At 40.1% G+C, this 26,042-nt stretch overlaps 2 protein-coding genes across 5 annotated transcripts in view; one reads left to right on the forward strand and one right to left on the reverse strand.

The window, feature by feature from the left end:
- Positions 1-19,306, forward strand: LOC127416600 (pyruvate kinase PKM). Of its 2 annotated transcripts, none has more exons than XM_051656026.1 (11): positions 1-161; positions 5,127-5,305; positions 5,751-5,842; positions 7,522-7,653; positions 7,960-8,146; positions 9,107-9,377; positions 9,537-9,687; positions 13,683-13,835; positions 15,044-15,210; positions 17,633-17,814; positions 18,333-19,306. In XM_051656026.1, exons 2-11 carry the CDS (start codon positions 5,149-5,151, stop codon positions 18,437-18,439), a joined length of 1,599 nt encoding a protein of 532 aa, XP_051511986.1. In that variant the 5' UTR covers positions 1-161; positions 5,127-5,148; the 3' UTR covers positions 18,440-19,306. The 2 variants fall into 2 exon arrangements, with proteins under 2 accessions (XP_051511986.1, XP_051511988.1); XM_051656028.1 differs by lacking the exon at positions 15,044-15,210 and adding an exon at positions 15,912-16,078.
- The window catches only part of LOC127416617 (trans-1,2-dihydrobenzene-1,2-diol dehydrogenase-like), a 13,568-nt gene continuing 6,525 nt past the window's right edge, over positions 19,000-26,042 (reverse strand). For all 3 annotated transcript variants that reach the window (XM_051656055.1, XM_051656054.1, XM_051656056.1), the window contains 3 exons: positions 24,408-24,532; positions 23,649-23,799; positions 19,000-21,608 (listed from right to left, as the gene is read on the reverse strand). In XM_051656055.1, coding sequence (XP_051512015.1) covers positions 21,499-21,608; positions 23,649-23,799; positions 24,408-24,532 — 386 coding nt within the window. In that variant the 3' untranslated portion in view covers positions 19,000-21,498. The remainder of the gene's footprint in view (positions 21,609-23,648; positions 23,800-24,407; positions 24,533-26,042) is intronic.

Raw genomic sequence — 26,042 nt, forward strand, 5'->3', positions numbered from 1 at the left:
AAGCCTCACAGTGATATTTTTCATAGTGTGACGTCATCAGTATCCCTCCGCGAACGCAGGCTTGCGCGCTCTTGTTGGAAGTAGTTCCGGTAGATTCGGCGGATCACTTAAAGGTCGCGATCCAGCGCGCATCATTCACGGCCGACAGGCTTTACACGCAGGTGAGTTTCTTAACATCAGTTTCCACAGTAATAGTTATATATTTGTTATATTCTTCAGTGTGTACGTTATTGTGGACGATAAATAGCTAAATATGTTTGATCAGTCAGAGTAGCTGCATTGATACAATGGCACATGTTTTTATTTAATTATTTTATTTCAGTCAGTTTATTACAGTTACCCTGGTAAAGTGTTTTAACTCTGTGCTATTTGTTTTTACTTTATCAGGTAAACGTATTATTTTCTCTCACCTCTTTCACGCTAAAGCCGTTTTGAACATCTTTTAACATATATTGTTCATCATTTCCCGCCGGTTATGATTATCATCCATCGTCACCTCCTGCCGGTTTTAATTTTGACTCCGTCATTCATTTTGAATCGGTATGAATTAATTCGAATTTTGACGGAATGTGCGAGGCGCGTGCAGTTTGGTGTCTTGCTGGGGAAAATGTGACGCAGAGGCAGAACGTGACCCGCAGCGCATCCGCCACATTCCCCTCCGCATTTCTCCGCATGACTGGACCAAAACCACCTCTATACACACAAATGAGGATGAAAACCTGACGTGTTTGATCTTCAGAGAGGCGCTGGTCTCGTCCGGTCACGCAGTGTGAAGGCCCACGCGTGTACTTGCAGCGTACACACGCCTTATTTGATGTTTCCCTGCATTCAGTAATTAGTCACTCCTCTGTGCACTGAATGAAAGGCAATGCCAGTGAAATGTGTCCCTGCGGGCAACAGATCTAGTCTAACTGTAGGTTCTTGCTTCTGCTGATGTAGGCGCTGGTTGCATGGAAAGGTGCTAATTATGATGCTGGATAATGTAATTGCGAGGGAGGACTATTGCACTGTCAGATTTTTCTTCAGTGAAAGCTAGTCCACTTTTTTAAATGGGTTCATATTTAAACTGCATTAACTGATGAGCACATGACGAACTCGTGTGTGCATACCAGAAACCAAATTAGGCTTCTTAAAAACACTGTGGATCGTTTAATCAAAATGGAGAATGTTAATGCATCAAACTGTCATAAAATTAAGGAAGCTGTTTGTAGGTTTGCAGTGAGTACTGATGCACTGATTTTTTTTTTTTTTTTTTTTTTTTTTTTTTAAACATCCTGTTTAATTAAGCCAGAATTTCTTCCATTAAACAACTTCCATTAAAGCAATAGAGGACACATGAACTGACTCTGAATTCCAGTAAATATGACCCCTGCACCTTGGCAGTGACACACAACAGCCTTTCATAGAGCTCACCGGGGACATCCCAGTGGACCATTATTATAGTTGTGAATGTGAGAATAAAGAGAGAACTTGATTCATCCAAGTAAGGTGAGCCTTCTCTCCACATTTGACTGCTGTAAATAACAGCCATTCGGCTTAATGTAGGTGTGAACTGCAGCAAAAATGCAGCAGTAAGTCCTGCTGATGCTGACCTCAGAATCCTAAATGCTGTTTCCACCTGTCTGTATTTTCGCTCCAAGCCACAGTGCCACTTACTGGTACAACAGGCAGTGTAAGGAATGTCTTGTGCCCACCATAATGCTATAGGAACCCACTCCCTTATTTTAGGACATGTAATGTGCTAACCCTTTGCCTGTAGTGGCCGGTCCACAACTAAAACCAGTGTGTGTTTTTTAGCAACAAATGTGGGCTTTTTGTCTTTGGAAAGACCTGCTCATGCAGGGCAGCATGTGTGGCTTGCGTGGCTTTCTTCTCTTAAGGGACTAGAATTTAGTGATAACTCCTCTGCAGCACAATGCATGCTGCTTCAATCTGGCCCGCATCCCCTTCTGCAGCATTCTAGTTAGGAAGAGTGCACCTGGGTCACACACACTGGGGCTCCTCTGGAGGTCTCTGGCAGACACGTGGTGCCTTTATGTCTCCCAGAGGATGTAGAGGGTCTACAGGTAGGTTCAGGGTTGCTCCGTTTCTGAGGAAAGGTACCTGTGAGTAATGTAGGCTGCGTTAGGCCCATGTAGCACTTAGTTATTAGAGCAGTTTTTGTTGTAAAGGTGCGTGTGTGTGTGTGTGTGTGTGTGTGTGTGTGTGTGTGTGTGTGTGTGTGTGTGTGTGTGTGTTAAAGGGACAGTTTGCCTTAAATTATCATTCACTCACCTTAATGTCCTTCCTAACCCATATGACTTTGACTTTCTTCTGTGGAACACAACATTTTGTCGCACTGCTCATACCCGCTAGCAGCCAGTGGAAAACAATGGATGAATCTTTGGATCGTACAGCTCTTTTCTCCATCTCTGTTTCATTATTTACAAATAAAACGCATAAGATGTGCTTGTGTACAATGCAGCGTGGATCTCACTGTACATGATGTAACTAAAAACTAGTTGTCCAGTACGGTTCTGTTCACACAATACAGGTTTGCAGAGACCTTAGAATTTGCAGGTGTCAGTTTGGTAATAGAATGCGGTTGGCACTCTCGTAAATAGCCGAACTGTGTGAACGTACAGTAACCGTAGTAAGCACTCAAAACAGGACTGCCAACCATATTCTGCTGCTGCTGCATTAGATTTGGTTGCAAATGCAAGTTATTTACTTGCATTGTAAAGGGTTGCTGCATAGAGTGAAAGATCAATCTTGGGATCTTTGGAAACTATATCGAGATCATTCAAATGAAGATCGGAATTCACTTTGGAAAATCAATATTTTTACCCAGCCCTAGTTAAATGTATGAATAATCTAATCATTAGCCTTACTTTAGGCTCTTTGGATTTTCCACCCTGCCCCTCTGAGTCATTTCATGACTACAAGAGGAAGAGTGTGTGTGTAAGTTTGCTGTGATGTGAATTTCCTCACGTATGGCTGCCCACTAAGACATCATAGTGGAATGCAGTGTGGTTGCTAATACTGACCATAGTGAAAGCCTTGTGCCATATGGTTGTTCTGTTACATGGTTTTATATGTTGTTATTAATAGAGGTCGACTGATAGTGCGTTTTGCCGATAACGGTGGTGGGAAAGGCAGATAACTGATGAATCGATTTTTAGAATGTCAAATGTTTTTATTCTTTCCTTTTATGATGGGCACAGACAAAGAGTCCTAAATGAATAAAACCTCAGATGAAGTTTGTTCAACCAAAATCCCCAAAACAACCAGAACTAAATGAAGATTTTAAACAATGTGGGACTTTTGGGTATAAACAAGCCTGAAATACACCATGGACTCTTATTTTGAAATGAAGTTTTTATATATATATATATATATATATAAATAAAAAAATCAGCACAGATTTTTGCTGATAACAATGGTTCCAAAAAACAACTATCAGCACAGATTAATTGTAAAACCGATATATCTACCTCTAGTTAAAGCCTGTGGTTGTAGCTATACACTTTCCTGTGAGCAGTTTAACACCGAATAGAACACTGTTGTTTTTTTAATGTATCTTTCAAGAAATTAAATCTCTTGATGATCAGCTTAAATTCAGTATATGACTCCTGTCATGTTGGGACTTTGATCTATGTGTGCCAGCATGCGTAACAGAGCTGTGATTGGCTGAATCACACATGCAATTGTCCTTACCTGCCCTTGAGATTGTGTGAGATGGGTTATCTTCTAAATCATGCTTTTGTAATGTCCGCCTTAATCCAGGTCACCTCAAGCGTGCGCAAGAAGAAAACCGAGGTGGTTTGGGTTATGTTAGTGTGGTTGGATTTGTTTTTTTTTTTTTTTTTTTTTTAATAAGTTTAACTACTGTGGGAACATGCATGTCTAATGTCACATTTTTATGTGGTTAACTCTGTTTGGATAAATGGAATTGGTTCACTGTTATCAATGTGTTTGCAGTTTGCTCAAAATTGTCTTAACTTTCCTTTTAGCTGTAGAGACATTTCTCTGCGTGCATAGACGACCAGAGGAGCTCTGAGTGTGAGCTTCACCTTCTGTGCTATTTCTATAGTTTTAAATCCAAAGTGAAGTCTCTTAGCCTGTTTTCACACTTGATTTGATTTTGTCTTTCTGACCCCAAGGGGTTCATACAGATTGTTATCATGCCAATTATGTAGCATATGTACCAATTCCGTACATGCCACATACCCTCGTTTTCAAGCAGACTTGAGGTATCACTGGTGCACATCCCAATTTAGAAGACTGCATTGCGTTCATACCAACCAGTGAATCAAACTCTTATATCAAACAATCAAATTTGCACCAAAATCTGTATCGTGGAAATACCCTCATGTTTTGGAGTGGCAATGATTTATTTAATTTGAAAACTGATCATCTCAATGTAAGTTCTTAGAGAACAGTAACTTTGAGAGAAAATACTTTGATCAGAAGATTCTGGTGATATTGGGAAAGATCTAAAGAGAGATTTTTATATTAACTTGTTAATACTTTTTATATTTCTGTGAACTGAAATCTGTTACATAACTTGCTCTTTACCACACCCATCAACTACCGTTGCTCACTTGCACTGGATAGAGAGAGGCCACATGTTCTATATTACAGAGGAGCTGGCATGATGGTAACTCTTTAGCTGACTTTAATTGGCTTTAAATTCTTTGCCAAAAAAATAAATAATTGTTTTTAAGGCTCTTAAGCTCTCTTCAGGATAAACAGATCCTGGCACTGTTTGTCACTAGTTGAAATGAATGATAATCATGTCTTCATTGCTAGACTTTAATCATTTGTCTCTGGTTGAGAATTTGAGTGTGTTTGCAGTGAGGTTCAGTCCATTGTGAAAGTGCTGATCAACTAAATCTTTTATACACTCATAGATTTTAGTGGATTACCTCTATTATCCTGAGCTGCAGATGTTATTGTGATCTGATCACAAAATGTTTTAGACCTCATTTGTACCTGTATTTAGTGCTGACCACATGTGATCTGATCACCAAAAATGCATCTTAATACCAGGTGTAAATGGGGTCATACATGCAAGAAATCAGGTTAACTGATCCTGTAGATGTCATCTCATTGGTTTCTCTCTTTCTTTATCTCTCTCTGTGCAGGACATTACCCATCTCTTCCAGCATGCCTCACACTAAAGCTCAGGATATGGGCTCTGCCTTCATCCAGACTCAGCAGCTCAATGCTGCCATGGCCGACACCTTCCTGGAACACATGTGTCTTCTGGACATCGACTCTGAGCCCACCATTGCCCGCAACACTGGAATAATCTGCACCATTGGTCAGTGGATGCTCAAACATACAAAAACGATTTAACTCAAGGCAGCTTTAGACCCATGTTTTAGTGCTATTTGTAATTTCTTCGACTTGGTAGGCCATTAATGTTACTGCCACAACACTTTCAAACATGGATAGCTTTTGTAATACAGGAGAAATATATGCATGAGGAAGGTGTAATTACAGAAAAGATGCTCTGGAGGATTTTGTCATTTAAAGGTTTAAATAATACAGCTCCTGTCTGATTAATGCCTCCAAGTTTTCTGATTGGCTATCACGCGTGGGCTGCGGTTAGATTATGTTTTGTTATTTTCAGAAAATAGAGCTGTCACAAAGACCGGTTATTTCAGTGATATTCGTCAGGTAGTATGCACATTTTACGCATACTATTTGTGTGCGTTCAGTTAAGACCAGGATGTGATGGTGTATTGTGTGTCTTGTGACCGCAGGTCCGGCCTCGCGTTCTGTGGACATGCTGAAGGAGATGATCAAGTCTGGCATGAACATCGCCCGAATGAACTTCTCTCATGGCTCGCATGAGGTACATCTAATTATTCTTTGCTTGTTATGCTCTCTTCCCCTCTTGCTTTTATTACAAAAATATCCAGCATTAATGATGCTGTTGATGTATAGACTATTCACTCTGCTCAAAATGATACCAAAAACTTCTGAACATTTATGAAGCTCACAGTTTACAGAACCACGTGAGTGAAATTCTTCATGTCAAATTTGTGGGCTAAAAGAAACGGTTAATTCAGCCAGGATCAAAGGCCACAGTAACTAAATCTACAGTAAGTCCTGGCAGTATAAATAGTTTATCTGCTCCTCCAGTGAAGAGTTTATCTTGTCTGAGCAACATAAAGGACATTCTGGAGAGCTGCTGTCTGAGACTAGTTTCATCATTACAGTGAATGTCTCTTGCTTTCAAATTCAAAAGTCATGATCTGAAATTTGAAGTGTGATGAAAGGAAGTCAGAATGAATTGGCAGAAGTGAATTGAATCTGGTCCAGTTCTGGCCAGTTTGGAGCCAGGTCTTATAACGCATTTGCAGAAAGGTCATTTCAGGGTGAAAAACGTCCTCCATTCGTCAGTGGAATCAAGAGGGATCATCGTTCCAAGAGCTGTAGGTCAAAGTTTCAAGTAAAACAATGGATGTGAAGATGTCCCTCCTGTTTTGGTTAATACCAGGAAGAGAAGTAAATGTTTAATTCATAATCTCTGTATATGAACATAGACATTTTCCACTTAAACTGAATTCATGGAACATGTGTAATTCACCTCCTGTAGAACATTACTAACTCAAATTAAATTAGAACATGTAATTCAATAAATGTAGTTAATAAAGCGTCTTAAGTCCAAGTTTCATAAATGGTTTCTTTTTCAGGCTCATTTATCCATTCATACCTGGAACTCATCCCTAATGCACCACAGCTTACCTGCTGGTGAAATGGGGCTTTAGGTCTAACTAATTTACTTCTGTAAAACAAACATTTATTCAGTCAGTGCTTGTCCACACTAGAGGCCCCTGTGTGGCCTGTTTGCCCAGCAGAATAATGTTGAGTTGATGTAGTGGGCAAGCTGTCTTTAAACAGGAGCTAGTGTAGGGAAAGTGATGGTGTAATTTAGACCTGATGACATGTCATGAAACCATCAACATCACAGAGCAAGGTACTTATCTAATCTGCTTTAAAAAAAAAAAAAAAAAATTACAGCATGGTCATTAATAGCTCTCCTTCTTAGCTGCTATCACACATACATGCAAACTTTTAACCAATGGACTTTGTATGCTGTCATATCACATGCAACATATCCATAGGTATGTGTCTAATTATTTCTATGCAAGGATGTAGGTGTTGTCTAGGAAAGAGTAACCTAGTTTTGCTTGTCTAGACAAGAGCTTTGACCGTTGCATATGTGAGCGGGTTCAAATAGAGGATTAGAAGGACACAACCAGTGTTTGAGTAATAATCACAATACTGCATGACACTCAAGTGCACGTGTAACTCTGTTTGACAAAGGACATCTCCATTTGTGCAATTTAGCATTTAGATGGTTTTAATTGGTCTTATGACACTCAATGATATGAGATTTTCACCACACCTGTGGTATATTTGAACAGTTATTGACCTAAAGATGCTAATTTACTGAAGCATTTTCTGCTACAGCGTTTCTCTTTTGTTAATGGCTTTTTTTTTTTTTTTTTTTTTTTTCTCTCTCAGTACCACGGTCAAACTATTAGAAATGTGCGTGAGGCTTGTGCAAGCTTCCAGCCGGGCAGCATCCATTACAGGCCAGTGGGCATTGCCTTGGACACCAAGGGACCTGAGATCAGGACTGGTCTCATCAAAGGGGTGAGTTTACTTATTTCTGTTCCATACAAGGTGTCACAGCAGTCTCTAACTGCTATGGCATTTCTGTATATTGGTCAAACACCACTGTATACACTGAACTTCTCAGTTTAGTTTCAGTTAGCTTGTAGTGCATAAATTAAGAGTTAAGGTTATAGTGTCTGGAGTTTCTTCAAACAACACTCTTGTTCTAGAGCAAGTTCATGTATTGAGCTTGTTTAATCTCACTGTGATACCTCTTGACTCAAGAACATGTCCCACGTGAATTTGTTTTCGTAGTGTTGACTTGAAATTGTCTGTGTGCTCCAGAGCGGCACAGCTGAGGTTGAGCTGAAGAAAGGAAATAAGATCAGAGTGACACTAGATGATGATTTCATGGAGAATTGTGATGAGGATAATCTCTGGCTGGACTACAAGAACATCACAAATGTGGTACAAGTGGGCAGTAAGGTGTACATTGATGACGGGCTTATCTCCCTCCAAGTACTGGAGATTGGTGAGTGGTGGTGGTGTTGTAGTTCATGTTAAAAAATGTTTTTACTTGTCTGTCATACAGCCTCCTTGTGTACGAGAGCGGTTGCCCAGAATAAGCTGCAATTTGGAGCTTTAACCCTTGTACGTCAATTAAAAAAAAAGTTACTCCGGTCCTTGGAGGACAAAAATGTCTGCATCAAAAAACTGCCATAATAGTGTTATATTAATATTATTTTCCACTTTCACGGAGTTAATTTGTTTTTAACCAACATCAGTCTTCTGTCAGTCATCAGTCTTATTCTCATAACTACCAAAAATGTATTCATTTTCAAGTCTTTAACCCTTTAAATGCCAGTTTGTTTACATAATGCCACTATTGTTTTTTACACATACACAATTTCTCAATACACAAACACACTGACATCCATATCCACACAATTTTAGCTGCATCATTTACTCAATTGGCCTGCAGTGCCTTATTATACAGCAAACAACAATAGGGAAAAAAACACAACATGAGAAATGGCGCCATCTGGTGGAAAATATAACAAATTTAAATTTTGAAGCCAGGTCTCCGGAATGAAAGCATAATATCAGAATTCATGATTTTATGCTTTTAATGGCACTGGGATCAAATATTGCAGTTTCAATGGGGACATTTTTGTCCTTTTAAGTTCCTGAGTGTAACTATTTTGTGTACACAGTTCATTATAGATGTATTATAGGAACTGAGGTTGAAATATAGAAATTCCCCCAAAAATACACACCTTTGACTAAATTTATGCCATTGGCATTAACACCGCCAAAATGATCAAAGACAAAAATGTCCCTAAGGTCGCACGAGGGTTAAGCCGAAAATCAAAATTCTGGCTGAAAGAGAGCCACAGTAACCAAATTAATTACTATAAGTTGGTAGTGTGGCACAGCTTGTGAGGGGTAGAGTTGTCTTTGTATGCTTGATGGATGAATTTCTTTTTCCCAGGCTCTGACTATCTCGTGTGTGAGATCGAGAATGGAGGTTCTCTAGGCAGCAAGAAGGGTGTGAATCTGCCTGGGGCTGCTGTCGACTTGCCCGCTGTGTCAGAGAAGGACGTCAAAGATCTGCAGTTTGGTGTGGAGATGGGAGTGGACATGATCTTTGCCTCCTTTATCCGCAAAGCAGCCGACGTGCATGAGGTCCGTAAGGTGCTGGGGGAGAAGGGCAAGAATATAAAGATTATCAGCAAACTGGAGAACCACGAGGGTGTGCGCAGGTGAGTTGACAATCCTTTTTCTCCAGATGTGTACGAGCTATAATTGTTTTAACAATTAATCTGATATGTTGCTGACATTGAGTTGCCCAAAACCCAAGATTCAATGAGGTTTTATAAAAAATAATTAATATTATAACTGTGTCTCCTTATATTCCTCAGGTTTGATGAGATCATGGAGGCCAGTGATGGCATCATGGTTGCCCGTGGTGACCTGGGTATCGAAATCCCAACAGAAAAGGTGTTCCTGGCCCAGAAGATGATGATTGGTCGATGCAACAGAGCAGGAAAGCCAATCATCTGTGCCACACAGGTTAGAGATACACTCCCATCACCATGCATTCTGTAGTTCTGTTTGAGGCAATAAATGAGGTGTTTGACATTATCTACCTAAGAATTTCTCTGTTTTTTTGTAATTAACTTTTTATTGATTTTCCTCCAGGAAATAAAAGAAAAACATATACATAGAATCAACCTTTAAAACCCCGCCCTGACCCTCATCAAACATCCCTGTGGTCACATGAGTATGTACACACAAAAAAATATATAATATCTTAATAGAAGTTAAAACTCCATCCCCCAGACTCTGAATTGGCAGGGAGTAATACACTGATGCATCGTAACCTTTTCCAAAAGCAGTAATCACCATTCCCAGAGTATCTGCTGCTTTAAAGGGGTGTATGCTACTCCCAAAAATAGTACAGATCCGGTGGCGCAGCTGTAAATGCCTAAAGAAATGAGCTCAGGGAATCCAAAAATGTTGAACCGAATTTTCAAAGGATCTCAACACTCCACTCATAGGTCACAGAGTGTAGTAACCCCCCTCACAATCCACTCTGACCAGCAGAAAGGGGACTTATTTATACATGAGCATATGGCAGATCCCAAAATTGAGGCAATATTTAAATAAATGTCTGAATTAAACTAACTGGGCACTTATACCAAGCGCAAATGCGAGATAACGGGGTGTAACTTCTCCGATTAGTTTAATAGGCTTTGCAATGGCGAAATAGGGGCAAGAACTTCTTGTTCAATACAAAACCAGGGAGGGGCTCTCTCAGCTGGGAGTGACCAATGAGCCAAATGTCAGACCGAATGCATAGTAAAACAAAATCTTGGGTAGGCCTAGCCCACCTTTCCGCCTATGTAACTTATTGATATTTTATTATTCATCTCCAACCCTACTAGATCTGTGGAGGCAAGGCATAGAATTATTAATTAATCAGGATACAGAGTCAATTGGTCTAAACCCAAAGCTTTCGCTCTGACAGCGTACTGCCTAGCGACAGCTTTTCAGCCAGGCGTCTTCCAGAGGCCCAAACAGGGCATTAAGTATTTGGGCATTTTATTCACAGCAAATTTGTGTGATTTAGTTAATCTTGACCCCTTAAAAAGGTTTGAGCGACGTAGGCAGGTGGACTTCATAACATTTATCTATGATTGTGAAGGTTAATGTTATTAAAATGAATTGTATTCCAAAATTCAACTACCTGCTACAGTCTCTCCCTATAGATGTCCCCCTCTCTTATTTCAAGCAATTTGATAGAATAGCAAAGTCCTTCATTTGGAATGGTAAGTGTCCCAGATTACATTTCAATAAATTACATAGGCCAATTGACAAAGGTGGGCTAGGTCTACCCAAGATTTTGTTTTATTATGCATTCAGTCTCAGACATTTGGCTCATTGGTCGCTTCCACCTGAGACAGCCCCTCCCTGGTTTTGTATTGAACAGGAAGTTCTTGAGCCCATATTGCCATTGCAAAGCCTTTCTATCAAACTAATCGGAGAAGTTAAATTACACCCCATTATCTTGCATTTGCACTCGGTATGGGCAGAAGTGTCCAGAGTGTTTAATTCAGACATTTAAATGTTGCCTCGAGCATATGGCTGAACCCTAAATTACACAAGTCCCCTTTCTGCTGGTTATGAGAGGGGTTACTACACTTGGTGACCTATATGAGAGCGGAGTGTTAATCCTTTGAAAATTTAGTTCAACATTTTGGGGTCCCCAGATCCCAGTTCTTTAGGTATTTACAGCTGCGCTGTCTGCTCTGTACTATTTTTGGGAGTAGCATACACCCCTCTAAAGCAGCAGATACTCGGAGTGGTGATTACTGATTTCGGAAAAAGTCATGAGGTAGCAGGGAGTAATACACTGATAATTCAGAGTCTGGGGGACTGAGCTTTAACGTCTAACAAGAGATTATGGGAGAAAGATTTAAACTTGGTATTGTAGGAGGGAGTGTGGGCTAGGATTCTAAAAAAACGTCAAGTCTGCATCTAGGGATGCAAGGGTGCACCTTATGCAATTCAAGATTTTACATAGATTCTATTGGACCCCCCTCTAGATTGTATAGGCTTGGTCTTAATGACACCCACCTGCTGGCGATGCCAATCAGAAGATGGAGACACGACCCATGTTTTTTGGGGGTGTGTTAAGATCCAAGAATTTTGGTTGAAGGTTCACAGTTTTGTGTGTGATGTGTTGGGCACTCTGGTTTCGTTTTGCCCCAGACTCTGTATTTTAGGCAATGGGGTGGTCATACTCCAAAAATTGGGTTCTGACCAGTGTGATGACGGGCAGACAGATTGTTATTAAGGGGATGGAAGTCAGCTGGAGCGCCCTCATTTCGGGAGTGGCCCACGGAGATGGGGAGGGTGGCTGCTTTCGAGGAGGTGCCATATAGAAGGCTGGGGATCTGGGAGTCATTTGATGGGAAATGGGGCCATTATTTGGAATTTTTGGGGAATCTCGAGGAGGGGCTGTGGAGAGGCGTAGTTTAGATGTGTATGAAGATGATTCTTTTTTCTTTATTACATGTGTGGTGTGTGTGTGTACTTAGTGTGACCACGGGGATGTTTGTTGGGGGTCGGGTGGGGTTTGTGATTGGGGAGGGGTAATGGAGGGAGTTAAATGTTGATTCAATGAATATCTGTTTTGTTTTTCTTTGTCAACTATTTGAATCAATATAAAACGTTAAGAGAATCAAACGCCTCTTTGGTGTCGAGTGAGATGGCAGCGACCGGAGTCTGATCATTTGCCACTGACCACATGATATTGATGAAACGTCTTATGTTATCAGAAGAGCTGCGGCCCCCAATAAACCCCACCTGATCTATATGTATAAGATGTCATAACTTAATCGGTTAGCCAGAATTTGACAATTTTAACATCTAGCTGGATCAGGGAATTTGGAAGGTAACTCTTTATACTCTGACTGATCCGGGTTTGTGTCATGGTTGGCGTAAGCTTTCCATTCTTTAATGATTCTGTATAAAATTTTAGCAAAAGTGGAGCCAGTTCTGTAGCATAAGATCTTTTAAAAAAAAAAAAAAAAAAAAAAATTCTCATGGGCTCAAGCTACCCTCCGCGATCCACTCGCAACTTCACATGTCCCATTGAGAGCGAGAACCCCTAATTGTTACCCCATGGGACTGTAACCTCCCTAGCAACTGGGCCAATTTGGTTGCTTAGGAGACCTGGCTGGAGTCACTCTGATTCGAACTCGCGACAATACTCGCTGAGCTACCTAGGATTATTTGATTTTGATGAATGAGGTGTACTGTATGAGCCGACCCCTAAGAACCGCCTTAAGTGCCTCCCAAGCCACGCTCACAGAGGATACCGAGGACCAGTTGATCTCCATATAAACATTGATTTCAGCCTTTTAACATTTGTTCGAATTCAGGATTTTGCAAAAGGGATGCATTAAAATGCCAGCTATATAATTTCTTTTTCTCCGAATGTGGCAACACCTCTAAACTCACCAGGGCCTGATCTGAGACTAAGATGTTTCCAATTGGGCAATCCATTACAGATGAAATGAGGGACTTGGATATATAATAGAAAAAAATCAATACTAGAATAAATCTTATGGACTGAAAATGTATAGTCCCTACCAGATCAAAAGTCTGTATCTGTCAGACCAAGATTTTTACACATCCTGAGATGCGTCAATGTTGCTACCTATGAAGAGTTTTAAAGACAACTTGAAACGGCATTTCCAATGCATTTTAGCATCTGCAATGTGAGATTTGAGTGACAGCATGTTCATCGAGAAATAATGGTTATGAAAACATGTTTTTACTTTAGAAAAACATGCACTGATGAATTATTCACAGCAAGGCCAGGGATATTTTAGAAGTAAATAGGGTTAATGTTGCCTTTTTAATTGTTCCAAAGTAAATGTGCAAATGTTCTTTACAATTAGTGGTTTTCCAGAACTAGTGAATAAGACTATGACGATCCAGCTATAACTAAGGCTGTATGTGTGTGTGTGTGTGTGTGTGTGTGTGTGTGTGTGTAGATGTTGGAGAGCATGATTAAGAAGCCTCGCCCTACACGTGCAGAGGGCAGCGACGTGGCCAACGCAGTTTTGGATGGAGCTGACTGCATCATGCTTAGCGGAGAGACCGCAAAGGGAGACTATCCTCTCGAGGCAGTGCGCACCCAGCACATGGTGAGAGCGCCCCATACCGACAGCCCCATTAACATTGTTAGGCAGATAGCTAAATATTTTAGTACCTAACTTTTAATCATCCTTTTTTCAATGCATAACAAACACATTTTAATATTTTCATACTAACCTTAGATATTTTAATGCTACTGCATGCTTTATTCTTGTCATTCTCTCACATGCATGTGTTTTCTTTTGTGCTGGTTTTATTTGTCTGAATTCTGCATTGTGTCAGGGTCAGTCACAGAAAACAGGCATTGGCTGAAGCTCATGGTTCATTTGAACCCAGTCTTAAAATTATCTCTGAGCATTACTGACTTATTTCTATCTGCCAGGTCTTGATGAGCTTGTTAAATATTTTCTTCATATTAGCATTAAACTGCACTGTGCTTTGTTGACAATTGGCAATTTACTCACCATTATGTTGATCAAAACCTTTACAAAAATTGTGGAACACAAAAGATGTTGGGAAGAATTTTAGGGACTGACAGCCTAACATCTAATTTTGTGTTCCATGGAAGAAAGTAATGTGACTTTGATGGTGAGTAACATAATGGTGAGTAAAAGATGACACCGTTGAACTACTTTTATTATTTTGAGTAAATTCAAGCAGGGCCGAAAAGCAGCATGCTCAATGTCTTATTTCCAGTCTTCATTTACACCTGCATGTTCCACTTGTTATCTCCAGCCATTTTCTCTATTTCCCCATCATCCTCTGACTGTAATTTCTTATTCTGAAATTTTTTTTTTTTGGCCTGACAAATATTGTTCATCCCTGATATCACAATTTAGATCAATTTGAATTTATTTTCTTGATTTTGTAGACTTTGATTTGATGAACAGAATATTCACAAAATAATTTAACCATGATGTTTTGCTGTAATTGATATTAATTTGCATTTATTTAATGTAAGAGGAAAAACACTTGGATGTGTTTTTAATGTTTGTTTTGTTTTGTACTAACCTTTTTATTCTGCACTAACACCTGTGCTAATTTCCTCTTATCTCTACTGTGCCTCTCTCTCATTTCAATCTCTTACTCTTGATTCACACCTGATCTTTTCATATCCACATCTCTTTCGGTCTCATCATCTCTTCCCATCTCTTCACTTACACTTCATGTGCTCTCTTCCACACCTGTCTGTCTGTCTCTCTCTCTCTCTCTCTCTCTGCTGTGTTGTACTTGTTACATTGTGTGCTGACTGCATCAGATTGCTCGTGAGGCAGAGGCGGCCATGTTCCACCGGCAGGTATTTGAGGACCTGCGGCGTTGTACGCCCCACTCTACCGACCCCGCCGAGGCCATCGCCATCGGTGCCGTGGAGGCCTCCTATAAAATCCTGGCCTCTGCGTTTATAGTCCTCACTGGGTCTGGCAGGTAGGCAGGCGACATAAAGATGATGTGGGAAAACTCTGGAATACCCAATGTCGCAGTCAGGGAGTGGAGAGTGTAGGGACAGGAGGACTGAACGAGAGAGAGAAATGAGACTCATGGAAAACTGAATGTTTATGGATGTTCGCCTGTATATGTAACCTTAAATGGGAGAATCTCACTATAACATATCCAGGAAACATGAAAATGAGTAAAAAAAAATAAAATATTTTGCTTAGATTTTAATTTATTAAAATGAGGATTAAAAAGGCTGTACAACATCCTACCATGATTATAATATTTGACTTTTTTTTTTTTTTATTTTATTTTTTTTTTATTCACATTAATGATAGTTGGGTTGTATAATTGTGCTTAATTGTCACAACACAAATTTAATGGTCCTAAATTGGTTCTTAATTTAAGCAAGAATTTCTTTATTTTCTTGAACATGTTCATAAAAGGTTTCATTAAATTTGTTCAAATGGAAACTGGTTATTCCATGCACCTACACATTTCCAACCAAATGCAATCATTTTAATTTGGCTGTTTGAAAGTAGTGGCAAAGTTCCGATCAGGACTAGCGTAAACATTCTGGTCCATGTCTCTATATTTCTCTCTCTCTCTCTCTCTCACTGTGTGGTTGATCGTATGATTGTGTATAACTCCTACATTCCCCCTCCCTCCCCTCCACTGGGTGGCACTGCCAGATTGCCCGAGAGGCAGAGGCAGCCATGTTCCACAGGCAGCTGTTTGAGGAGCTAAGGCGCTCCACCCTTCTTACCCGTGACCCCTCGGATGCCGTAGCTGTTGGTGCCGTTGAGTCCTCCTTCAAATGCTGCGCCAGCGCCCTTATCGTGCTCACCAAGACTGGCAGGTAAGAGGGGAGGTGCCTGTGGTGAGAGTGGTGTGTGACATAGGTAAGAGGGAATGGGTGGAGCCGAAGGGTTTGAGGCGAGTGGGGATGGGCTAAATGAAGTAGGGTGGGGTTTATAGTGGTGTGGGAGGGAATATTAGTTCAGTTAATCCATTTTCATTCCCTGTCCCTTTTCCCTGAATGATTGTGAAGTGTAAGCTGTGAGTGCCTGTGAACTGTGCAAGAGGAGAGCAAGCAGAAAAGATTGGTGTACAGCTTTAACTTTGTTAATTTTATTGTCAATGTAGGGATGTCAAAAGTACCATTGATACTAAAATAGTCTCACGAAACCAGTGTTTATGCAATACTTGTTTTGAGCACCGACTCAATTTGATACCCGTGTGCTGTCTGACTGACACAAAACTGCTTTCAAGTGCGCATACACGAATTTGACACATTCGATTTTTCCCCAAATTAAAATTGCGATGGGTTCTAGTGTGTCTGTCAAACCTCAAAAGGATGCGATCTAATTAAATACACTGTCTGCATGTGCTGTGTGCTTTACAGTGAATGTATGAAGCCACTCGTATGCTAAAATCACAGCATTAAAAGCATCACGTGGGCTCTGTGTTGTAATAGATGAGACAATAGAGCGCTTATTCACTGTGAATTATGTAGTGCCTGCAGACTGTTTATAATTAAATCGCAGCATTTTGTGCTTTACACTGTGACAGGAACTTGCAACTTATGTTGTTAATACTGTATAGTAAAAATTAATTCACAAATGTATTTACTATTTACCATAGAAGTATTTAAGCAATATCGCAAGAGTGTGCTGTTGTACTGAAGTTTAGCAACATTTTCATTTATACTTTGCTCCTGTTGTGCAGCACTTTTTTTTTTTAACAATAATAGTTTGATTATGTTGTGAGGATCTTTACAGAAGTGCTTTGATAAATGCAATGGTATGTTTAAAAGCAATTGTTCTATTTTCATTTTATTAATTTGATAAGACACCATTTTGATGCTGAAGTTGAATTAAACTTCAAAACAATTCAGAAAAATATGATTTGGGGGGTGGAAATAAAACGTTTCATAGGACTTAATTGAAAGTACTTTAAAGAAACAGTTTTATTTACATTGATATTTACTTTTAAATCGGCAAAAAAAAAAGTGTTCATTGGAATATACATTTTTGCTGTGGTATCAAAATTGGTATTCAGAATCTTGGAATTTTTCAGGTGTTTGGTAAATTTTGGTATTGTGACAACTCTAGTCACATGATTTTCACGGTCAGTATGTACATGAACATTACTCTGTTTTAGTGGGGTGGGTTTAAGGTGTAGGTGACTGGGACATGATTTCTAATAATAGTCGTCCTTGACCATGTTATCTTTTTAGTTGATGTGGTGATAGCAATCACATGGTCTGCTCAGAAAAGTGCCACAAAGACACTAGCACAGTTCCTCAGTGCCTGACAGAATAAAAAGTATCTTCTGGAAACCCTCAGAACATTCTGCTTCAGATCATTTATTTACCAAAGAAACTTTCTCCAACATCTGTCTGCTTGTCTAGGTCTGCTCACCTGATCTCACGGTACCGCCCTCGTGCCCCAATCATAGCTGTGACCCGTAACGAGCAGACAGCCCGTCAGGCTCACCTGTACCGTGGTATCTTCCCCATATTCTACAACACAGCTGCTCATGATGTGTGGGCTGAAGACGTGGACCTGCGAGTCAATTTTGCCATGGAAGTTGGTAAGCGACGGAGAGACAACTGCATCTGTAGCATTGTGGTGTTTGCAAAAAAAGTCAGGCTTTGTACACTGTGCACGGCTCTGATTTGTTTTTGAAATCCAGATCTCAAGTCCTCAACATGAATCTGTTTCTTCAGACAGTGTCTGGTATAACTGTTGTTTGCTATTGTATTGAGGCACATGAGACTATTTATGTGATGGAGGCATTACTGTATTTTGCCTTTTTATATTTGCATATTACAAAAGAAACACAGTCTAGATATTGTTTATGCCCTTAAATCCATGTTGCAGCCTGGATGATAACTACTACAATTCCAATCTAACTGTTCAAACTAAAACAGGTTTCCATAAATCCAATTGTAATAAAATTTAGTTTAGTAAAATCTGCTTTTATATGAAAGTCTAATAGTCTTAATATCCTTTACATAACAAACCAACATCCTCTATTGCACTGTAAATTCAGCTTGTGAATGTGACTGCAGTTGTTTACGTCTAATTCTCTTTACTTGTCTGTCTCAGGTAAGGCTCGTGGATTCTTCAAGACCGGTGATGTTGTCATTGTCCTGACTGGTTGGCGCCCGGGATCTGGTTACACCAATACCATGCGTGTCGTTCCTGTGCCGTAGAAGTTACAGGGCTGAATCACACTCTTCTGTTGTTCATCTATCTGTTCTGCCCCTCCCTGACTTTATCAGGCTTTTCAGACCTATGTGGCAACCCTAGTAAAATGACTGAAGCCTAGCTTCTCCCACACAGGCCAGTGGACCATCACTTAGATGTTTTCTTCTCACCCGATTGGTTGTTCTCACTTTTATATTTACTTTCTAGTCTCAATGGCTCATTAGCCAACTGTAGTCTTCTGTTTATCAGCAGAAATTAAACCAGAAATGTCTGTCTGCATGCCTGTTTAAGCACAGAGATGGGTAGAGAACAGTGATTGTACTATACTAACCATTCCTTGTCTAGAATGCACACCCTTGCCCATAGAACAAACAGCAGCTTCATTCAATTCTTAAATTGCTTCCATAACGGTTCCGACAACACCAGATTTCCCCTCTGTGTCTGAGTGGCAAGGTGCTCACACAGAATTCTAGTTTTTGTGGCGTTACTCCGTTTGCTTTTTGCACCGTGTTCACACTCCCAAATATGCTGCAAACTGTTATACTTAATCATGAGTGAGTTCCTCTTCTCCCCCCCCCCAGACTGGGTAATAAATGCTATATATAGATGTATTTTTGGCTAACCCAAGAGAGCGTAAATGTTGGGATGCGCACGCTAGTTCAACCAAGTAAAGAATGGCTGAATTTTGTTTCAGAAAACAAAATGGGTGATTGCTGTTGAACTTGTTCATGTTTGCCGCTCCAGTATGTTTGTTTGTGTGTGTTTAGGTCTATCTGCTTTGTTGCTAGGTGCAAGATGTAATCTAAAAATTATAGTATAAATTTGAAGTGTTGTGTCATTCAAGACTGAAATAATAAAAGAGTCGAGCACTTGTCCTGACTACTGTTGTTTAGTTTAATAGACATTGTAAAGTCCATTTTAAAGCAAGGTTGACCACTTAGTCGCCAATTTAGCAATGTCCCCAGGCAGCTGTTTTCTATCTACAAAACTATTTGTCGAGGTTATGGATAGTTTCAAGAACATCTGACGACAATTTGGGGAGAAAAAAAACAAAACCAGTAACACAAGCTGTGAAAATTAGAGCATTATACACTGATCAGCCACAACATTAAAACCACTGACGAATGAAGTGAATAACCTAGATTATCTCGTAACAATGGCACCTGTCAATGGGGTGGGATATATTAAGAAGTAAGTGAACCGTAAGGTCTTGAATTTTATGTGTTGGAACCAGGAAAAATGGGCAAGCACAAGGATATGAGTGACTTTGGGCCAAATTGTGATGGCTAGACAACTGGGTCAGAGCATCTACAAAACGGCAGGTGTTGTGTGATGTTCAGAGTATGCATTGGTTAGTACCTACCAAAAGTGGTCCAAGGAAGTTCACCGGTTGTTCCAGCGACAGGGTCATGGGTGCCCAAGGCTCATTGATGCGCATGGATTGCGAAGGCTAGCCCATCTGGTCTGATCCCACGGAAGAGCTACTGTAAAGCTGGCCATGATAGATGTCAGAACACACTGTGCATCGCAGCTTGCTGCATATGGGGCTGTGTAGCCGCATACCGGTCAGAGTGCCCATGCTGACCCCTGTCCACCACAGAAAGTGCCTACAATGGGCACGTGAGTGTCAGAACTGGACCATGGATCAGTGGAAGAAGGTGGCCTGGTCTGATGAATCACGTTTTCTTTTACATCACGCGGATGGCCAGGTGTGTGCGTCATTTGCCTGAGGAAGAGATGGCAGCAGGATGCACCATGGGAAGAAGGCAGGCCGGTGGAGGCAGTGTGATGCTCTGGGCAATGTTCTGCTGGGACCATGTGGATGTTACTTTTGACACCTACCTAAAGATTGTTGCAGACCACGTACTCCCCTTTATGGCAACGGTATTCCCTGATGGAAGTGGTCTCTTTCAGCTGGATTTTGTGCCTTTCCACACTGCAAAAATTGTTCAGGAATGGTTTGAGGAACGTGACCAAGAGTTCAAGGTGTTGACTTGGCTTCCAAATTCCCCAGATCTCAATCCAGTTGAGCATCTATGGGATGTGCTCGCAACTAAAGGATCCGCTGCTAACGTCTTGGTGCAAGATACCACAGGGCACCTTCAGAGGTCTTGTGGAGTCCATGCCTAGACATGTTAGAGCTGTTTTGGCGGCATGAGGGGGACCTGCATGATATTAGGCAGGTGCTTTTAATGTTGTGGCTGATTGGTGTACAGAGAATGTCATTGTATAGACTGTAAGTCTCTCCCTCACAGCCTCATTTTCATTCCTTTTAAAAATCAAATATGGCACTACTCCGAACAAGGTTTATAAGAAGATAATGCTCTTGATTGGAAAAACCTTGTCTTCCTGTCCTAGAGTTGCCATGTTGAGTGTTGTGATTTCTCTCTCATGTTTCAACAAGTGGTCTGTTATACCCTGCTGTCTCTACTGAGAAGTTTAGATTGCAGCTGATTGTAGCAGGTCTCTGAGGTTTAACTACTGTCTGGATGGATTACTGGCATAAACCACTGTTAAATCGTGCAATTTAAGTGACCTTGAACAAGGTTGCTTACACAGTTAGCAGCAGTGCCACAAAAAACAAGTGAAGCTAAAAATAGAGCAGCTGTCATTAAGAATTGTCTTCCTGCCCTTGAAATCCTGACCCCCTAGACTGTCAGTTCACTAATACAGTCGTTCTCAACTGGTTCTGCTTCACAAACCAAAAAACGGGTAACTTAAATCACAGACCTGGTTTAGTTCCCTCATCCTAGGGAATGAGAGAACTTTAATGAATGAGACCATTTTTATTAGGTCTTGTCATAGCCTTAATATAAGGAGGTCTTGACCTATGTGATAAGTCAAGTCATTTTGATGCTCGTTGCAGAAATCACATCCTTACCCAGGGACACATTAAAGTACTACGAGGCGCCTTACTGCCATCTTTGTACCACTAGTCAATTTAAGGTCAAAGCAGTCTCTAATGTAACAATATATATAAAAAAAGAGCAACCATAACAGCACCTGACACCTTTTATTGATCTATTAAAAAAGTAAGGAAATATGTAAGCAGCTATGTGATAGCTCAATGGCTGTCCTGGCTGTAGACCACACCCACTTGCCTCCTGCATTCATCCATAATTTCAGCTAGCAGAGCAGAATCTGCGTGAGACATGCGTGAGCTTTCCTTTAAACCTGCAACAGAAAACAAACAATAAATGGCTCTGTATGGAATATAGATCGGTTAATTCTGTGATCTTACAGGAGAAAGTAGAAACCTGATTGTTATCCCAGTACCTACTGCATTAAACTACCATCTTGTGGCAATATAATGAATAATCTTTAGTCACAATTGTCCTACGTGGCCAGACTTTTGACTAGAGGTATAAAGTCTGGTCCTCTGTGCTGCTTATTCTGGCCAAGACAGGAAGACAACACCTGGTTTATATGCAGAGCGACCAAACAGTTTGACTTTTTAATATTCTGTTTCGGGGTGGGCAAATCTGAAATTGTTAATACCACAATAATAAGTATTGATTATCTCTGAAACAGAGTAACTCAGAAAACAAAGTGGTATATACAGTTCTGATTATCTCATTTACATGCTACGAAGTACCTCAAACTAAACTCAATATTTTTGAAATGTTTGATAACATGAACCTGGTAAACTTAGGCAAAACCAGAGATTTGTTCTTCCTCAAGAGCCCTCATTGTAGCAGTCTGGTAGCTTTTAAACAAAATTACGCTTCCAAGTAGAAATATCGGTCATAAAACGTTATCAATAATTATAAAATCCGTTCTAGACATTAGATTTGAAAGGGATAGTTCACCCCAAAATGAAAATTCAATCATTGTTTACTCACTTCTGTGTTGTTATAACCCCATTTGACTTTCTTTTTCTTAACCCAAAGGGAGGAATTGTGAAAACATGTTGTGCTCCGTGATGTCACACTATGGCAGTTTATGGTGGCCACCTCTTCAAGCTTCAAAAGTATAATTCAGAAGTCTAATGAGTTATTCCGAGAGACTCATGATTGTTACGGAAGCACACGATAAGCTTTGTTGAGAAACAAACCGAAATCAAATGGATTTTTTTTAGTGAAATTGCTGACCGACCGTTACTCTCTTCTGCGCATTCATGATGAGACTGCACAAGAGAAACAATTCACACAGCCCCCTCTGGACATGGGGCGTTCGAGAGAAAGTAAGTTTTGTTTATCTAAAGACAGGTCCACCACAGTGATAGAAACAACAGAACACAATATAGCTGCACACAAACCAAAAGAACTGAACTTACTAAATATGTCTGAGTATGTAGTCAGAGAATAGATGCATTTCTTTGCCCAGCCTCATTTGTTTGAAACAGTACTCAATCAAACTGAGAGAGATAGACAGAGGAGGTTGAAGGCAGCTACAGTCACACTATGTCCTAACTTGATGGCAAACGACACATGATAAAAGGTATATTTTCTATGTCCTAACCAGCCGTGATGAGTGGCAGTACATTCTGTTGATCTCTTGGTTTATTTTTTTGGCATCACGGCCAAAAAACCCCACCTGCTATGAACTGGCATCAGTTCAAAAACTCTCATAACAGTTTATTGAAGCCCGCATCTCACTAGCCGGTTAAAAACGACTTGATTTTGGCCGAGAATGTTACACCTACCAAATGTTTTCGCTGAGGTATCAATCTCTTCAGTCGGAGGTCTGTCACAAATGCTCACCGGTGCTGTGTTGTATTCTGTTGTTTCTATCGCTGTGGTGGACGGTGGACCTGTCTTTAGATAAAAACAGGTTTTCGCGTGAACTGCAGCTCTCGTGCTGTCTCATGAACGCGCAGAGTAACGGTCGGTCAACAATTTCACTAAATAATACATTAGATTTCGGTTTGTTTCTCACGAAAGCTCATCGTATGCTATCATAATCATGAGTTTCATGGAATAATTTATTAGACTTCTGAATGATACTTTTGCATCCTTTTTAAGCTTGAAGATGTAGTCACTATAAACTGCCATAGTATGATATCACTGAGCACAACAATTTTTCAGAATTTTCCCCTTTGTGTTGAGAAAAATAAAGTCCTATGGGGTTATAACAACACAGGGTGAGTAAACGATGACTGAATTTTATTTTTGGGGCGAACTAATTCTTTTATGATTCATAGTCAAGCACACTTGGTATCACAATGGAGTAAGTAAAAGGTTTGATTCCACACGCTTGAGGAATGTTTTGTACCTTTGAGTAAACACTGCCTGACCTCCTCTGCCTCGTACCGCATGCCCGTGCTGTTGATGAAGTTCAGAGGCAGATAGGGTTCAGGAACAGGGTACTGAGTCTCCACACCATTGACAATCAGAGACGTCGGGCACCACATATGAGCTGGAATCTGATGACAATGACAACAGAAAAAGAAAACATTAATTTGAGCATTGTCCATGGCTCAAAACCTCAAGACTCAAAGTGTACCATGTAGCAAATAAGACAGCACAAGTTTGTCCTTAGAGCTTGGCACTAGCAACACAAAGGGGTTTGATTCCCAGAAGCCATACATACTGATAATATACAATATGTATACCTTAAATGCACTTTAGTAAGTCACTTTGTATAACCGTTGACCAAATAAATGTAATGTAATAAATATAAAACTCATAAACCTTGTGATTATAAACAGAACCTCTGTGTAGATGTCTGTAGTTGCCGTATATTTATTGACGTAAACTATTTATTGGTTGTAAAAGTCAGAATATGACTGCAACAACAGTCATATATTTTCAAATATTTATATTACATAAGTTCAGAATTCAAACAGAGGAGTTGGCTGGAATGAACAAGTCTTTTTGGTCAAACGTTATGAACCACGATGGTTTGATTGGTCTTTGGTTGTACACAGGAATTCTCAAATGCCTTGGCCCTAATGGAACATTTCAATAAAAACGACAGCAGTAGACTACACAACTCGCTTGAAGACATTAGTCAGTTCAGTTGTAAACAGACCTTGATGGTGCCTTTCGAACCGACGATTATGGCCTCGTTTGGAAGCTCTGCGGCAATGGTGCAGGTACACACGGCCATTCGGTGTCCAGAGAACTTCAGCGTGATGATCATTCCTTCATCTACTCCTGTAAATATTTCAGAATAAATTAAGACTTTTAGTTTAGGATATGGAGTCTTTAGAATCTGAAGTCCATACTCTTTACAATGGTTATATATAAGTGAATATACTGTATACACCTACTTCATATTCATGATAAATTAGACCAACGCCAAGCATTTACATAAAAAAAAAAAAAAGACATTGTCTTTTACAGACAGCTTAAGTTAGCTTTTAAAATTTATATTTATCAATTATGTAATATATTTTCCTCTATTAAAATTAACTTTATGCCTTTATTTTATTCTTTTTTTATTATTATTAATTGTTAATTTTGACTGTCATTATTTTTTATATTATTTATATATATTATTTTATGCTTGGTTTTTAAAAATGTTTTTATGTTCTGGTTTTTAATAGTATGTGCATAGTATATGTATATGCATTTCATATGTGAAAGCTGCTATACAAAAAAAACATCTAACTCTGTGTCCGTCGCAAAAGAATTCTACAATCACTGGCACCTCGTGGGGATTTGCTGCGTTTAAATCTTTCATCATTGCCTATATCATCCATATTCCTATCCTCACCTCAACGTGTTCTAAATTGAAGTGAGGGCTTTTAAAGAAAAATTTAAGTATATAGAAACGTGCTCCGTCAGCACATACATCGTGTCTCCAACTTAATATCTTGTGAATAATAATAAACCTTATTCCATATCAAGCCTAATCTGGTAAAATTTATATACACACATATACAGTGCATCCGGAAAGTATTCACAGCGCTTCACTTTTTCCACATTTTGTTGTTACAGCCTTATTCCAAAATGGATTAAATTCATTATTTTCCTCAAAATTCTACAAACAATACCCCATAATGACAACGTGAAAGAAGTTTGTTCGAAATCTTTGCAAATTTATTAAACTAAAAAAAAAAATCACATGTACATAAGTATTCACAGCCTTTGCGCAATACTTTGTTGAAGCACCTTTGGCACCAGTTACAGCCTCAAGTCTTTTTGAGTATGATGCTACAAGCTTGGCACACCTATTTTTGGGCAGTTTCTCCCAGTCTTCTTTGCAGGACCTCTCAAGCTCCATCAGGTTGGATGGGGAGCGTCGGTGCACAGCCATTTTCAGATCTCTCCAGAGATGTTCAGTTGGGTTCAAGTCTGGGCTCTGCCTGGGCCACTCAAGGACATTCACAGAGTTGTCCCATAGCCACTCCTTTGTTATCTTGGCTGTGTGCTTAGGGTCGTTGTCCTGTTGGAAGATGAACCTTCGCCCCAGTCTGAGGTCCAGAGCGCTCTGGAGCAGGTTTTCATCAAGGATGTCTCTGTACATTGCTGCATTCATCTTTCCCTCAATCCTGACTAGTCTCCCTGTTCCTTCCACTGAAAAACATCCCCACAGCATGATGCTGCCACTACCATGCTTCACTGTATGGATGGTATTGGCCAAGTGATGAGCGGTGCCTGGTTTCCTCCAGACATGACGCTTGCCATTCAGGCCAAAAAGTTCAATCTTTGTTTCATCAGA

The sequence above is a fragment of the Myxocyprinus asiaticus genome, chromosome 26 (assembly GCF_019703515.2).
Source record: "Myxocyprinus asiaticus isolate MX2 ecotype Aquarium Trade chromosome 26, UBuf_Myxa_2, whole genome shotgun sequence".
NCBI classification, from domain to species: Eukaryota; Metazoa; Chordata; class Actinopteri; order Cypriniformes; family Catostomidae; genus Myxocyprinus; species Myxocyprinus asiaticus.